At 45.0% G+C, this 16,923-nt stretch overlaps 1 protein-coding gene across 1 annotated transcript in view; it reads right to left on the reverse strand.

Annotated features, from left to right (window-relative positions):
* Nucleotides 1-5,634, reverse strand: part of LOC119373549 (uncharacterized) — a 55,897-nt gene extending 50,263 nt beyond the window's left edge. The window contains exon 1 of the mRNA XM_049411157.1: nucleotides 5,529-5,634. Within this exon, the coding sequence (XP_049267114.1) occupies nucleotides 5,529-5,630 (102 nt within the window). The 5' untranslated portion in view covers nucleotides 5,631-5,634. The remainder of the gene's footprint in view (nucleotides 1-5,528) is intronic.
* Nucleotides 5,635-16,923: the final 11,289 nt, after the last annotated feature.

Below are 16,923 nucleotides of genomic sequence, written 5' to 3' on the forward strand. Positions count from 1 at the left end.
ACCTTGGAGGTCAAAGAGTAAGACTGGTTACGCACTACGACTACGACTACGAGGGACGAACGGGTGCCGCCTTAAGGAGCTTCGCCGCTAAAAAGAGAAACACATGTTAACAAGTTCTTCTATATGAATACAGGTAACAGAGAAGCTTGTGCCGACAACTGTCAGCCTAGCAGAAGGCTGGCCATTCAATACAGATAAATAAAATTTACAGGTGCAAGATCTTCGATGTATTAAAATGCATTCATGCAAAACAAAAAAAATCACAGCATATCCACGGAGTAAATGATGATGAGTGGGCGAAGCTGCGGAGGTTAATCGGTAAACCGTGAATCTTCCGTGAATTCTGCCCAGTACATCATCACCGACGTGAGATCGGGCGCGTTTATACTAAAGGTTCGATGAGAGTTATGACGACTTGCAGCTCACTTTAATTTTACATGTACGCTGTGAATTTTCATTGTTTAATCACGCACAGGAGAAATCGCACACACGCACTACCTTGGAGGTCAAAATCCAGTGCCTATAGGCACCGTCCACTGTCCAGAGGGAGCTGCGTTGCGCGCACTGGCCCGTGCCAAGTTCGCTGACATTGGCCGTTAGGGGCACGCAGAAAACAGACGCGCGAACGCGTCCCTCGTGCAGCCCGGCCGCAGTACAACCACTAATGCAGAGAGGGAGACGCGCGCATCGCGTTCCATTTTGACCGGCCCCGTCTCAAAGTTGCTTTTTAGGGGCGAAGCTCCTTAAGGCGGCACCCGTTCGTCCCTCGTAGTCGTAGGGTCGTAGTCGCAGTAGTCGTAGGTCGTAGTGCGTAACCAGTCTTACGCTTTGACCTCCAAGGTGGTGCCGGTGGGAGATTTTTCCTGTGCGTTGTTGAACAATAAAAAATTCACAGCGTGCGCGTTAACTAAAAGCCGAATTCTTCTGTCTCTCATTCCCCATTAGCAGCCATTGGCATGTTCCAGTAGGAAACGTTTAGTAGAAGTAGAAGTGTAAGTGTTAGCTAAAAGCCGACTTCTTCTGTCTCTCATTCCCATTAGCGCCATTGTTTACGTCCAAGGTAGTGCCTGGTGAGATTTCTCCTGTGCGTGATAAACAATAAAAATTGTGTTCAAAACGCCGTTGATTGATGAAATAAACCAACGAAAGACGCCAGATGTTTTGTAAAAGCTAAACGAAAGAACGCCAGATGTTTCTAAAGCAAAACGAAAAGACGCCAGCTGCTTAACGAAAAGACGCCAGATGTTTTCTAAAGCAATGGTTTTCTAAACAATGAAAATTCACAGCGTACATGTAAAATTAAAGTGAGCTGCAAGTCGTCATAACTCATCGAACCTTTAGTATAAACGCGCCCGATCTCACGTCGGTGATGATGTACTGGGCAGAATTCACGGAAGATTCACGGTTTACCGATGAACCTCCGCAGCTTCGCCCACTCATCATCATTCACTCCGTGGATATGCTGTGATTTTTTTTCAATCAAGGCGCTGCCGCGACGCTGCCTCGCGACGCTGCCTGCGTCGGCGCCGCTGCGCCGCGAGGCAAGATAGGGGGGGGGGGGACCGTAGGAGAGGAGAAAGAGGGGGAAGCGTAGGAGAGGAGAGGGCGATACATATCACGTACTGTCGCAGCGCATCGTCTTTAGGGAGCCTTCATGTGTGCACGCCCCCTCCGTTTTTAAGACTGGTTACACACTACTGCGACGGGGACGAACGGGTGCCGCTATAAGGAGCTTCGCCCCTAAAATGATCCATTTTGATTATGCACGTAAATTGCTAGCAAGTCCTGTCAATAGCTATACAAATGAAATAATTGAATGGGTGAAGATCTGTAACTTCGGTGCCATGCAAGAACCCTACAATCTCTTCGCGCTTCCCCCGCCAATATTCACTCTGCGAATGACTGTTCTCGTTCAGGAACATCAGGCAAAAATCAACTGCATATAGACACAACCCTGTCTGTCTCGAAATTACCGGAGCCCTCCACTACGGCGTCCCTCATAATCATACCGTGGTTTTGGGACGTTAAACTCCAACAATTATTATTATTCGTAACAACTGAGATCTTTTTCACTGAATTCCGTTTATTCAGAGGCTGATAATTAGTCTAGCCGCCATAGTTTTGTAACAGCCAGTTAGAAAATACACAAAATGTGGAACAGACAGACATAGAACTTTATTGTTTCCCGAGAAACGCTACTCTTAGAGCAACGCCGCGGGCCGCTCCCACGTGGGGACAGGGAGGCCTAGCCTCACCGCCGCATCATGGGCTCTAAGAAAAATCCTATTTAAAGACATTGAGTATACTGTATTTCGCGACTGGCCGCCGACCCCATACAAAGAGAAGTGTTGCAGTCAGCGAGACAGCGCTACTGCGGGGTGCTCAAGGCAGAGATAAGGTGGTCGGACTATCATGCTGAGGAAGGCAGAGCAGCACGTGCTGTATTTCAGCGGTTGTGGGCTTCCGTCTGCTCTGCACAAAAGCGACCGGAAAGGCAGGCTTTGAAGGCAGCGCTATCGTTGCCGATAGGGCTTCGGTGTCGACACGAGTGTGACGTTAGCCTACGCGGTAAACATAAAGGGGTTCCGCAATACTTTTCAAGTAATTGTCGGATGGCTTTGTTAAAAGAGCTTATTGCTTCACGAATCGGCTGCCGCAAAAATTTTTTAGAATCCGTCAAGTACGAGCGGGTTTACAAGGTTTTCTCGCACGCTTCAAGCGCTTTCTCTCTCCTTTTGTACTAACGAGCGCGCTGCAAGCTACGCAGAGAGAGGAATGACAAGGGGGCAAGAAGGTGCATCCCTTCGTCAGCACGCGTCTTGAACTTGAGAACTTTTTCCTTTGAGCACGCGGCTTACTGTCAATGGTCTCGCGAGCGCGCGCACGGGCACGTGGAGGCATCCCGCGGCGGCCGCAGGAACTATGCAGCTCGCGATGCTCAAGTTAGCCAATGGCCGTGGACTTTGGGTTTAGGGCGGGGTCATTTGGGTTTATGGCATGACTTGTCAAGAGGAAACGATTTCTAGCTGCCTGAAAATTAATTGTAAATTCCAGGCTGCATGCTGCGCTATAGTGTATGGCTCGCGTGTTCTCAGGAGCCTCGACTGCCGATTGGAAGCGGTTTCTGACCATGCTGAAAAAAGTGCCCCTTTAATCACGCGGCCGGCACCGACCTATGGTTCTATTGCTCAGTGCAAAGGACATTCCTACGTAAGAAATTGCGGCAAAACATCTGGTGCGGAAATAGCCGAACATAATTCACCACCCTGTGTACAATGACTTTTGTTGTTGCCGATTTCCTTGTTCTGTATAAACCACACCACATCCAATCCATCCTGGGATGCTTTCCTGTCACAGGCATGCAGTCTCTAGCTGGTTCAGTTGCTTTTCTACCGAAAAAAAAATGAAGCGTGCGCGAGTTTGAGTGAGCGAGAAAAATGCAATATTTTTATTTTTATTCATTTTCACAACTGTGTAATTGTTTTTATTTTATTACAGAACACGTGATATACTGCGACGGAGCAAGTTTGCATATGCCATCAAATATTTTGTCGAACATTAGAGTGCCAAGTGAATGCTGCGTGCAATAGACCGATCTCACCAGATGATCTGTGCATGCGCGAGTTTCCGACAGTGGCACTGCCGCCATCTTAGTTGGAGTACTCTGAGCACTCCTGGTGCAGCTGGCTGCTGCATGCTGCAAGTATATTACCGTTTGGCATGAATCCTAGGCACAGAAGACAATTGAACGCGGTGTTAAACTAAGTCCGGACCTCTAATGTACGTTATTTTACTTCAGGTTACACTGCATATCTTAGCGTTAACAAAAAAAAAAAAAAGAAAGAACAGTAGACAACGCTTACACGTGGCGTCGTGTTGATGCGCTCGCGTCGCTTCGCTGAATAAGTATTAGTACGAAAGAAAACGAGATATCACGTTCCTTTCGTCATTAGGGCAAAAATCTTCTCACGCGAGCGACACAAGTTACAGTGTGCGGAAAATAACTTGCCCAAACTACGTAGAGCTCTCCGTGACTACGAAGAAGGGGGAAAAAAAAAACCGATGGGACGAAAAAGAAAACAAGAAAGCTTTTGCGCTTCTTTTTTTTCAAGCAGGAGTTTCAATGTACACTGCGTTGTCAACGCAGGACTTCGATCGCAGTGATGCGTTAAACGTGGATGAATATGAGACGGTCGCCGTGAAGCAGGTTAGAAGCGAGTCCGCGGGGCGACGACTGGCCGCATGCCGTTTGCAAAGGTTTAACGTCACGGAAATCTTGTGAACGGCAAAATATTTCCTGCTGCACAACGTTGAACAATACGTTAAAAGTGCGCGGTAGGTGCCGTTCCGTGCGACTTCGTTGACTGTCGCACACATTCCTGTCAGAGCATGACATCCTTTGAAAACACGTAAAACACGAGTTCTTTTGCTTCAGGTTGCTGTTGTAGCAACCCAGCCGTCGCGATTTATCCAAATACGGCCGCTAAAGCTCGGTAATGCAGCTCGCCGATGCACCAGCTATATGCAGCTGAACCTGCAGGCTGAACGTACTGAGTGCTCCAAGTACCGGCATGCACTGTGGCGTCGTGCAACTCGCGGTGAGATCGGTCTATTGCACAAGCTGCGTTTATGGAAACTATAACTTAAAGCTGTTTTATGATGATTTCATTCAAACCTGTTGGAATGAAACTTAGGTAATGACGAACGCATTCGGGACCAGAATATGTAGCATTTTTGAACAGCCAAATAAAATGCTCTCCTCGTTTGTAGCTGTTCGCTGTTTTCTTCGAAGGAGCATCGATGGACTGCGGCAATACAACCTTTGAAAAGACCACATTAGCTCCCGTGTCATAAAAACAAATACTTTATAACTTCAGGTAGACGACTTCTTTTGTGAGACACCTCACGAGTTTCAACCATCCCAAAGCATTTGTGGCGTCATCATGGAATATTGGGGTAGACGTCCTGAACTGTGCCACTGTGCTCGTTGAAAAAAAATGTAAAAGCGGGCCCTTCAATGGCATATCATGAGGTTCAGCAGGAAAGTTCCACAGTAGTGTGTGGGAGCAGCAATCCCCAGCAATGTAATCGAGGAAATGGCAAACGATGCGTGAGGCTTTCAAGAAAGACCATAATACATGCTAGACCGTTTATCCTTAGCGGCATCATTCGTGTTGCATCTGGAAAAACGGTGATTGCGGTGGTGTGGCAATACAGCCCCAACGAGAGCATACCATGGTCAGGAGCTGCCATCGAACATTTCTTTCCTCTTTACCAAACAATTTCGCTAAATGTTCTCCGTTCGTGCCAAGGTTCTGGTGGTCCACGTTTGAAAATAAGAGTCGTAGTATAGTCTAAGTACGCTAACCTGGGAATACTTTGGCTTGGAATAGCAGTAAGTATGGAAATGATGGCACGCAAGAGGAATAAAACCAAAATTCGTCTAAATGTCTACGAGAACCAGTTCGCTGTTTCCTTTTAATACATTCATACGAGGCTGCTTCTCAGCAAAGTTGCGTGAACCTTACCCTAAAGGCGTCCACAGGTCCCCGACGATGCGGTAGGACGCTGCCAGCTGCCATAGTTGCTAATGCCACGCATGCTACCAGGTTCAACGAGGCCATCTTCATGCACCAAGTTCCTTCGGTGTTTACTCCTTCAAGGGAGGCGTTAATCTGCTCAGCTGACGAACGTTCGGCCTCTCTTATGTGTGACACTGGGAGATAAACGTCTCAGGAGGTCCATGCTGGCAATTTCTACATATCGGCAGGAAGAAGCTCACTGAGACTCACATTGTGTAAACGGAAGAGAACAAGCCACTTCAAGTCTCGTTGCTCAAAACCACGACTTATCTACCCGTCTTTAGCATCAGCATGTTCGGAGCACGTTGTGTGCAGGTTTTCTTGTTCTTTCACTACATGGGCATTCGATGAGCCTTAACCCAAACCTAAGCAGCGGTGTATGGTCAAAGCACCTACAGCTCTCATGGTTTCTCGTACTTGCCTGGTCTATGGCTTGTTGCAAATATAGTTTCCCGTATATGCTTTTAACTTCAAGCTACACATGATGGAAAAATTAGAACTTCGTCGTCCTTGCCTCATTTTATAGAAGGAGTGCTGGCACTAAAATAACAACTGCTGCTTATGTACTAACCAGTTAGGTATGAATTAATATAGCAATTACTTCCAATGGTCTGGGAACGCGCTGCTGTCATGATGGGCCAAGCGCGAGAAAGGATCGCCAACGCCATCGAGCGCCTCCGTCCTTGCAGCCTCGACTATTTTATGAGAATGGCCTGCGTCGTGCAGGAGAAGTGGAGTGCCTCGACGATCAACCTGGTGCCGGGCTCAGACTGAGTAACATCATCGCATAATGATGGTCTCACATACGCAGCTTTCTAAGCATAGGGGACATTGTGGAAGTGTGAGCAATTCGGAGTCAGTGTAAAAAAAGAAAAGTGCCTGTGTATGTAGATATAGGTGTATGTGAAATACGCAGATTATCAATCAATCAATCAATCAATCAATCAATCAATCAATCAATCAATCAATCAATCAATCAATCAATCAATCAATCAATCAATCAATCAATCAATCAATCAATCAATCAATCAATCAATGAGGAAATCTGGCGGCAATAAAGAAATCTGGCGTCCCCGACGAACGTTCATAGAGTTCAACGCATTTGCTCCTTCTCGACAGCGAAGGAATTTTAAAAAGCACTCCTGCAATAACGAAAGTTTCATGTAGTGATTCGTTTTTTAGGCATTTTTTTAACCCATCAGCTGGTTGGGAACCAATAAGTTCGAAAATTGCAGCACCGCTCATTCGACAAGTCGGGCACATGCGTCTCCGCCAACAAGCATCGATCGACAAGCATCGGTGTAACCATTGTTTTTTACTTTCGGTCGGATTTATGACCCTGGAAATTCTTGGTGCGGCATGGACTGTTACTTCGGCCGCCGTCATGCATAGCTTTTGCGACTTGTGTGCCCGCCTCGGCAGCCTTGCCGGAGACGGAAGCGGGTGTTTCTTCTTCAAGCAACGATGACCTGTAGCCACTAGCTGAAGCACGGACACACTTCGCTGTGTCGATGGACCGATACCAGACGCTGTGGAACTGCACGACTTTTTGTGTGCTGACACCGACCTTATGGTGAACGAATAGTTCAGCGACGATGCTATCATCGAAAATGCGCGCAAAGACAACGGAAAGACGACGAGAGTGAGGAAAGCAACAAAACGCTAGAGAGGCAAGTAAGTTCGCGCGAAGTTCTTGGTGTTTTTGAAGTGATTCGCACTTAACCATCATTCGCACTTAACAGCCCACGACGACGGCGAAGCTATGCAATGCTTATTAAACTGTGAGGCTTGAGCCGTCAGATTTCTTTAAAGCAACGCGAAACAGAGGAAGATCAGCGACATTTATATATATATATATATATATATATATATATATTCTTTGTGCGAAGTAATTGGTGTGCGTAGTTTTCTATTTTCGCGACAGTGAAATTCTCGGGAGAACGAACAAAACAAAAAGCTTCCCGAGCAATTGAGGGGTTCGGCTGTACTATGCAAAAAAAAAAAAAAAAATCTAGGCAGTATACATAAGTACACAAAGGTTGTATATAAATAAAAACACAAATAGTATACATGAGTAGTAAATTGAAAGTCAAAATCATGACAGTCCTCCAGCACAGCCTGTCATATAAGCATATCTGATTTGAACACGTAAAACCCAAAATTCACTTAATTATCTTAGTGGCATAAACATGCCACGAACAGGGGCAATGTGTCTCAGATAGGCTTGTCGACCTTTCCATAGATTCAGTTCTATTTGACAACAGGATTACCTGTTGCCATCGCATGGCATATTTTTATGGGCAGGCTATATGTCCTTGCTTTTTTCGATAAGCGTCAACGACGTCCTCGCCAAATTACGTCCGCCTGTTAGCCCGTTAGACAGAACACAATAAGGATGATGTGGTCGCTTTGACAGAAGTCCACATATTGATTGCTACCAGTCTATCCAATGCGTACTACTCCTTTTTGTGCAACTCCTATTCTGCAGTGTGTTCCATGTGTCCGCTCATATCCTGGCATCAGACTTTAGTGAATTCTATTTGACTTCATTTTAGTTTTATCACGACAGCTATTACTTAGATGGACACTCTCGGCGGGTTTTTGCCGTCGGCGTCGCCATTGTCGTCGCCTTAATGTTGCGTATAAAATCCAAATCGATAACATCGCCCAGCGCATCGCATGTTCTACGCTCTAGTAAAAGTAAAAGTTCTGGGGACGAACGCGGCTGAAGCATAGATGAAACGACTCTGCCGACTCCATCGCACAAATGGTAGATGCGATAAGATCGCCCCGCGTGCAAGGCCTGTCATCGATGGCTCCTTACGCAGAGAGGAAACGTCCCACCCGTTTTTCATCGGGGCAAGAGGGGACTGCGTGAGTGCTGCGTGGGTGCTGCGTGGCTCGAGCAGCATCTGCGAACTTTGATCATAAGGTAGACAGACATCGGTAGACGCCTCATATACGTGCTGTGCTCTCAACGCTTCCTTCGCGTTGAGACGGCACAGCATGAAAACTACTTCGCTCCCTGGAGAGCGTATTCGCTTAAGCCAGCGCTTTGTACAGTTACGCCAGAGCAAATCCAAACGAGTTAGCTGCTAGCTTTACTCAATATAAAACTGCAATCGCATTCATTGCTTCTCCGTTGCGGCGAAACTGTGATTTTTTTTTTATTGGCGACCATTTCTGCCAAATTATTTCTACGGCTAACACAATAGCAAACGGGAACTACAAGCAGTAGGACCTAAAATTGTTCAGGCTTAAGACTACGGTTAGCCTGATAAAAAAAAAAACAGAACTAGCGGGTTTCATATGTAGTTAAGTATGCTTTTGAAATGTTGAATTAGATGCGCCTATCTAGATATAACTTGTTACGAAAAGCCAAGTAGGAAAGAAGAGTAAACGGAGCTGTTGAATCTTAGTGCTATTTTAAACATCATAAAATGACACGTGCGTAGGCCTTTCTGCGCATTCATTTCAGAGATTAATTAATACAAGATGGTCTCAAGGTTATTAAACATATATTTATTGTACGTATCTATAGCCCTCGTGGAGGAGAGATGAAAGATCGGGCATGCATTCCTTGCGGCAGCTTTCTGGGGTTGAGAACCTGTTCGCTTTAGGCCAGTAGTCACGTTTCCACAGAAATGTGCTTGTTTCGTTACAAGTGTCGTAATCATAGTCGTAAAAATAAGAGGTGTACCACCTCCAGCGATGGTACTCCGTTTGCAGCAAGCATGGTGAGGATGCTAGAAGTGCAATAAAAACAACATGAGGGCATCACAATTGCACGCGACAAAGCGAAGTCACGTTTTATTTTATCATTACTGTGCGTGTTATGTGATGAATGCGTTTGGATGTACAGTCGTCAGCAAGCTTAACTCGAACGCTCCGGAGTGTGGCCTGACATGTTTGACCGATGCCAGCCGCGCAGCGCTGGGCGCTGTTGCCGACATAATACCTTGGTGTGCTTGGATAGTATGTCGGCATGCATTGGTAAAATCTGGACAACAGAACCCAAAGCTAAGCGGCGCTGGCGTCGATCAAACCGTTTCAGGACACGCTGCGGAGCGTTCGAGTTAAGCTCTCTCAGGACTGTACGTCTGTAAATTGCCCGAGGCTAATATAAACTTTGATTTTTATTGCGATAGCAATTATATGGACAGTCTAGGTGGGTTTTTGCTGTCGCCGTTGCCGTGACTGTCGCCGTCATGTCCTATCGGTATGAAGTCCAAATTGATAAGATCCCCCCGCACATTGTATGTTCTACCGCGGGTAAGAGCACGCGAGCGGGGTCAGTGAACGCGGCGGAAGCAGAGATCAGACGAGCCGGCCCATTTCCGTCGCTCCGAGGTTGCATGCGATAACATCACCCCGCTCGGGAGGCCTGCCATCGAAGCAGACAGAAAACGCCCCGCCTGTCTTTGACGAGCTTGAAAAAAGACACATGCACCCTCCGTCGCTCGGAGGGTGCATTCGCTCGGAAAGGGGAGGCGGTTCGCGCGAGCAGTAACTTTGAACTTTGAATCTAAGGGCGCGGTCGCGCTTGCTGGCGCGCACGCTATCTCGAAAGCCATCACAGCGGGCGGCTCGTATACCCTTCTACGTGCTGCGCTCTCAACGCGAAGTGACTATGCGGAGAGCACCTCTCGCTGGAGCGGCCGTATTATCTTACACCAGCGTTTTGTAGTTACGCGATATCGGATACAAAACAGTTAGCTGCCAGCCTCACTTCGTATAACACTACAGTTTGTTGCTATCGCATTCATTGCTTTGCCCTTGCGGGGAAACTGTGACATTTTTATTGCGACAGCAATTATATGGACACTATTGGCTGATTTTTGCCGTCCCAGTTGCCGCCATGTCCCGGATATGTGTATGTATGTATATATAATTAAAACCAACAAAGAAAAATAATCGGAAGAAAAAAGATTTCGAAGTGTGCCACCGAGATTCTAACCTGCGACCCTTCGCTCTTCAGCGCACCGCTTTAAACAACTCGGCCACGCGCCACCGGTTCTACGGAAGACTAACGGCGAGCTACTTATATACACCATTTAGGTAGGTCACCTTCGAGAAAAAATTTTACATTTGCAGTACAAAACAAAAATTATAATTATAATTTTGGCTTGTAGGGCTGATGTAAATTTAAACTTTAGAATGATGAAACTGCTAAAAATGTAACAAACTAAATTTATTAAAATCAAAATGTGCCAAAATATGCATGTCGCGCCAACAGTCATAACTACAAAATGGTTGGTGCGATTGAAACGCAACTTGGCAGGTACATAGTCAGGACACTATCCTGTGCATCTAACCTCCGCGATCAACCCATCTCTAAGGTAAGGCTCGTTATCGTAAAAAGACTGAAAAAGTTTATATTTGACAGCTTTGTTTTGCACAAAATTGGCCATAATACAAAACGTTACTGCTCGTTTTCAAGAATTCTGCTTGAATGCACAGCTCAACATATAAAAAATAGTACGCAAAATTGTATGTGAAAATATTTATCAGGAGGGAAGTTATCACTGTTTGCGTAAGTGTAGGATGCAAAAAATGATGTTTTGAGAAAAATGATTTTAAAGATTTGAATTGAATGTCAATATATTAAAGAAACATTCAATATGTCTGAAATTCTCTAGGTTCATAGCTGGGGACCTCTTCTGAAGCGGCGCATTCTCCTTTTGAGCGAGATGAAGCACATACATTTTTTCTAGCTCGTTTTGAGTGTCCAGCTGAGTCTCATTTATGTGCGCCACAGCAGCTCCACGCTTGGTATATTGATACCATAACTTGCGCTGATGCTTCTTTTTCGTCCTATACTTTGCCATATTTCATGGAGTACTATAACTTATGCCATGAAAGGCCAGAATTAAGTCTAAGAGCTCGCAGTGGTGTACGACAAAGCACTGACAGCCGAGCGAAAACGCGCGTAACTTAAACAACAGTTTGTCGAAACCGTGTAGTGGGAATTTTCCAACAAATCGTAACCACCATGCCCCAAAAGCTTTAGAATGTACTTAGACAACTTAGCATTACGTAATATGTATAAGGAAAAACATTTATGATGACATGGCAGGTGTTGTGGAATCAGAAACCTTCAGTTTCGGTTTCGAATGCGTCTAAGTGGGGTTTGAAAATGGGTCATGACTTTCGAACGGCTCACGATAACTACATAATTCTTCTTGCTAAATATTCTTGAATAGAGAAGGAGATTGAAAATGTCGAATAAAAAAATCATTTTTTTAATGTCCTCTTGAAGGTGGTGACCTTAACGCTGGTGGTATGCCGATCTCGGAGGTGCTTCGGCATGTGCAGTATCACCCGCGAGATTGCCCGCAGGGCGCGCTTTAAAGCACTGCTCCTTAGGGAGCCTACATGACCGGCCGTTCATGTAGGCTCCCTAGTGCTCTTAGATTTTGCTTGTGTTTGAAAACTGTCCTTGAGACGCGCACCTAAAAGTGGCCCATTTCTGCACCCATACGCGATGTGGAACGCCGGCTAAACAATGCGCCGAACGCCACCGCGCGGCAGGAGACGCGGAGGGGCTACTTCACGCACCGCAGTTTTCAATAATAATAATATCTGGGGTTTAACGTCCCAAAACCACGACATGATTATGAGAGACGCCGTAGTGGAGGGCTCCGGAAATTTCGACCACCTGGGGTTCTTTAACGTGCACCTAAATCTAAGTACACGGGCCTCAAACATTTTCGCCTCCATCGAAAATGCAGCCGCCGCGGCCGGGATTCGATCCCGCGACCTTCGGGTCAACAGTCGAGTGCCATAACCACTAGACCACCGTGGCGGGGCCACCGCAGTTTTCAAGAAAACAAAAATATCTCAGAGCGTTCTGGTGTAGCGCGCATATCAAATACGAATAAGTAACTGGGACCATAGGTCGGCAGAAAATGTGGAGCTCACTCAGACTCACTCATGGAATATATTTTGCCCTTAGGGCTCACTCGGACTGAGACTCACCGAAATTTTCCTCAACCAGACTCATTCGGACTCAGACTCACTGAAATGTTTTTTCTCAACCGGATTCACTCGGACTCAGACTCACCTAAATAATACTCACTCGGACTCACTCAGACTCAGAGTCACGGCTCGATCTCAGTCTGAGTGAGTTTGAGTGAGTCGACTCATGAGTCTGTTAGCGTATAATTAGCTCTTTTCGATCAGGATGTGAATGTTAAATGCCAATATCTCTCAAATAGCTGTCCTACGAAACACATTTTGATCTCGTACCTTCACATACGAGTTATCAGCGACTGCAATCCAGTAAGGACGTTTTTATTGAAAGGCATGACTCACATGAGAAACTTTTAGCAAGAACTTCCTTAGAAAATTTTTGCGAGTGGGAGGGGGGTCAAAGCACGCCTCTGGTCATTATTATTGAGCTGGCGTATGAATGCTAGTGCGCTGAAGTATCTGTGAGCAGATGTGAGCATCAACGTGAGCCGTCATAAGTGTGATAGCAATGCTGAAGTTGAGTAGTTATCTCCACAGGTCGGCAAAACAAATTGGAGCTCACTCAGACTCACTCAAGAAATATACAGGGTGTTTCAAGAAATGTGTCCAACCTTCTCAAAAAATCAGGAAAATGCGATATTTGATTGCTGCCTTCAGAATTAGTTTTTCTGTAGTGGCAGGAATTTTAAGATGGTTAAAGAGATTATTTACGACTGTAATTAAAAAAGTTAAATTAATTAACTTTTTAATTAGTGGATTTAGGTGGTTGTGTGAAATGGGAGAATTGAAGTTGTTCACGTCAGAAACCCAACCGAACTTTGAGATTTCGAAAAAGTGGCATCTAGTATTAATTACGCAGTAATGAAATTCAGCCAAATTCAATGGCGAAACCTAAACAGAAACACTAAAGAACGCAACTGCCATATTCTTCTGAGACCTCCAAAATGAGTGAATGACTTTTTCTGTAGCGCTAGGCATCTTAAGATGGTTAGAGGCATGACTTGAGACAGTAATTAAGAAAGTTAAATTAATTAACTTTTTAGTTAGTGGAGTTAGGTGACTGTGTCAAATTGGGGAATTGAAGTTCTTCGTGCCATAAACCCATCCCAACAATGAGATTTCGAAAAAGCGGCCTCTAGTAATAATGACGAAGTAATGAAATTCAACCGAATTCGATGGCTTTCGCCGTTGAATGCCGTTGCATTTCGTTGAATTTCATTACGCCACAACAATTACTAGAGGAAGCTTTTTTGGAAATCTCAAAGCTCGGATGGGTTCCTCGCATAAAGAACTTCAATTCCCCAATTTGACACAATCACCTAACTCCACTAATTAAAAAGTTAATTAACGTAACTTTCTTAATTACTGTCCTAAATGATGTCTTTAACTACCTTAAGATTCCTGCCGCTACAGAAAAAGCAATTCTGAAAGCCCCGAGCAAATATCGCATTTTCCTAATTTTTTGAGAAGGTCGGACACATTTCTTGAAACACCCTGTATATTGTGCTTAGGGATCACTCGGACTCAGATTCACTAAAATTTGTCTCAACCGAGCTCACTCGGACTGAAACTCACCAAAATATTACTCACCCGTACTCACTCACACTCAGCCTCACGGCTCGATCTGAATCTGAGTGAGTCGACTCATGAGTGAGTTTGCCGACCTATGGTTGGGACAGTTAGTTCGCGCTCGTCCTGTGTATACCTGTGCGTTCTTTTCCAGCGTCCTTCGTTGTGTTTGAGCAGCGCAGCGCGCTGCAAGTGTCGAGCTGCTGCCGTTGTTAGTTCGTGGTCATCCTGTGTGTGTTCTTTTCGTGAGCGCTTTCCGCTTGATGGGCGCGCTGCAACTATCGAGCTGCTTAGTGTTCTTGTGACTTTGTAATTTGTTGCTATCTCATCATTGCTTCGCCTTTGCGGCAAAACTGATTTTTTTTACATCCACCTTGTAAATACTGTTTTGACATTTACTTTATTGGGCTACTTATGTGTAGCTGACCGATACGCCTTTCTTGTACATCATTTCTTAGCGAAATAGGCATTTATAGTGCTGCCTTTGTTTTCATGCATTACTAACATTTACGCTCAATCAAAAACTGCGTGCCCAAAGCATGCTCTTACGATGAATGAATGTGTGTGATGCCATTTTCACTGCTGTTGTAATAATTATGCAGTGGGTAGTCGACGTTAGGTGGTCCTTCCTCAGTCACCTCAGTTTCTGCCTCGCCTACCTTAGCCAAATTCACATGTGCACATGCTAATAAACAAGCAAATAAACACACACACACACACACACACACACACACACACACACACACACACACACACACACACACACACACACACACACACACACACACACACACACAGATATATATATATATATATATATATATATATATATGTATGGTGGGGTGAAATTTAATGGATCCGGTGGAAAATGCGGTAGAAAAACAGGTCGACAAACGTGCGAAACACAGGTTTTACTAACATTTCGGCAGGAGGGCCTGCCTTCGTCAGAGTGCATGGTTACAGATGCCACGCAGGGCACATTTATAAGCCGCTTCTTTGCGTATCACACGGCTAAGTCGTTATCAGTCGTTTTAGTTTAAGAAACAAGATTATACATCACCAAAGGCACGTGGCCGTAGAGTATATACAACTGAACACGCGTATCATTATACAGTAGTGAATTGGCACGTATTAGATACCTTAGAACTTGTGTGCAATGAACTAGGTCTACAAGATAAACTGCGCACGCAGTCTTGTTTATCTTGTAGACCTAGTTCATTGCACACAAGTTCTAAGGTATCTAATACGTGCCAATTCACTACTGTATAATGATACGCGTGTTCAGTTGTATATACTCTACGGCCACGTGCCTTTGGTGATGTATAATCTTGTTTCTTAAACTAAAACGACTGATAACGACTTAGCCGTGTGATACGCAAAGAAGCGGCTTATAAATGTGCCCTGCGTGGCATCTGTAACCATTCACTCTGACGAAGGCAGGCCCTCCTGCCGAAACGTTAGTAAAACCTGTGTTTCGCAAGTTTGTCGACCTGTTTTTCTACCGTATATATATATATATATATATATATTATATATAATATATATATATATATCTATATATATATATATATATATATATATATATATATATATATATATATATATATATAATATATATATATCATACAAAAGCCAAGGTGCCGAGTAAACCATCGTGCGCGCCACCGATGTTGACATCACGCCAGGAACTGCCGCTGCATGAAGCACATGACCGAATACTCTGCCAGACTTTGGTTTTTGCTTCTGTAGGTCAAAGGCGAGAGCCCTGCCCCTCAAAGGGCTGTCACCATCATGCTTGATATGCTTTATTCACGAATATCAAAAACACCCTTATAATATATTTCCAGTTCTTCAAAAAGGTTGCAGCCAACAAAGCGCCGTTATCAGAATATAACTATGAAGTACATTGCCTTTGAAGAACAAACTAAGCAGATGTAGCAAACCTAGAATTAAAGCTCTTGCAATTGCCTTATTTATGCATAAAATGTTAAACTATTTTGAATTATCCTATGGCGTTTTAAGAATTGAAGCCCTCTGATAATATATACAAAGCTTAAAATAATGTCAATTTCTTTCCCTCTGAATGCCAATGCAACGTACCTAAGAGGTTGATGTATACCGAGACGTGGCGAATATTGTAGCTTTTAAACTTGGGTATGTTGTTTAGCAATACTGACTGCTTCCTCTATATTTTTTCTAGACGATATCTTTTGCAGACATTTCGTGCTAATTTCGTGCTAATTTGCAGACATGCTAATTTCGTGTTAACTAAAAAAGTCACAGTTTCGCCGTAACGGCGAAGCAATGAATGCGATAGCAATAAATTGGAATGTAACGCGAAGAACGGAAAGCAGCTCGAAATTGCCAGCGCGTCGCTCGAGCCCAAAGGACGCACGAAAAGAACGCACACAGGACGAGCGCGAACTATCATGCGTCACAGCTCGACACTGGAAGCGCACTGCTCAAACATAAAGCAGGACGCGCGAAACAAACGAACAGGTACACACAGGACGAGCGCGAACTAAATGTCGCAGCTGTTACTTATTTCTGTTTGAACAGCGCGCTCCTTTCGCAAACGCGGCCGCTGCAGCGAGTGAAGCGACCTTGGTACGCTCTGTGACTTCAGCTCGGACATCGAGGGGAAAGCACAAGACATACAACCCTCCGCTCCCCCCCCCCCCCCCCCACCTTGTTAGCCGCCCCCTTCTTTCGTCGAGATAAGTGCACGAATGCGACCACGCCCTGTAGAGCGAAGAGCAACGGCGTTCCCAGGAACGGGGCGACGATCTTTAAAGCGCGC

The sequence above is a fragment of the Rhipicephalus sanguineus genome, chromosome 11 (genome assembly GCF_013339695.2).
Source record: "Rhipicephalus sanguineus isolate Rsan-2018 chromosome 11, BIME_Rsan_1.4, whole genome shotgun sequence".
NCBI lineage: Eukaryota > Metazoa > Arthropoda > Arachnida > Ixodida > Ixodidae > Rhipicephalus > Rhipicephalus sanguineus.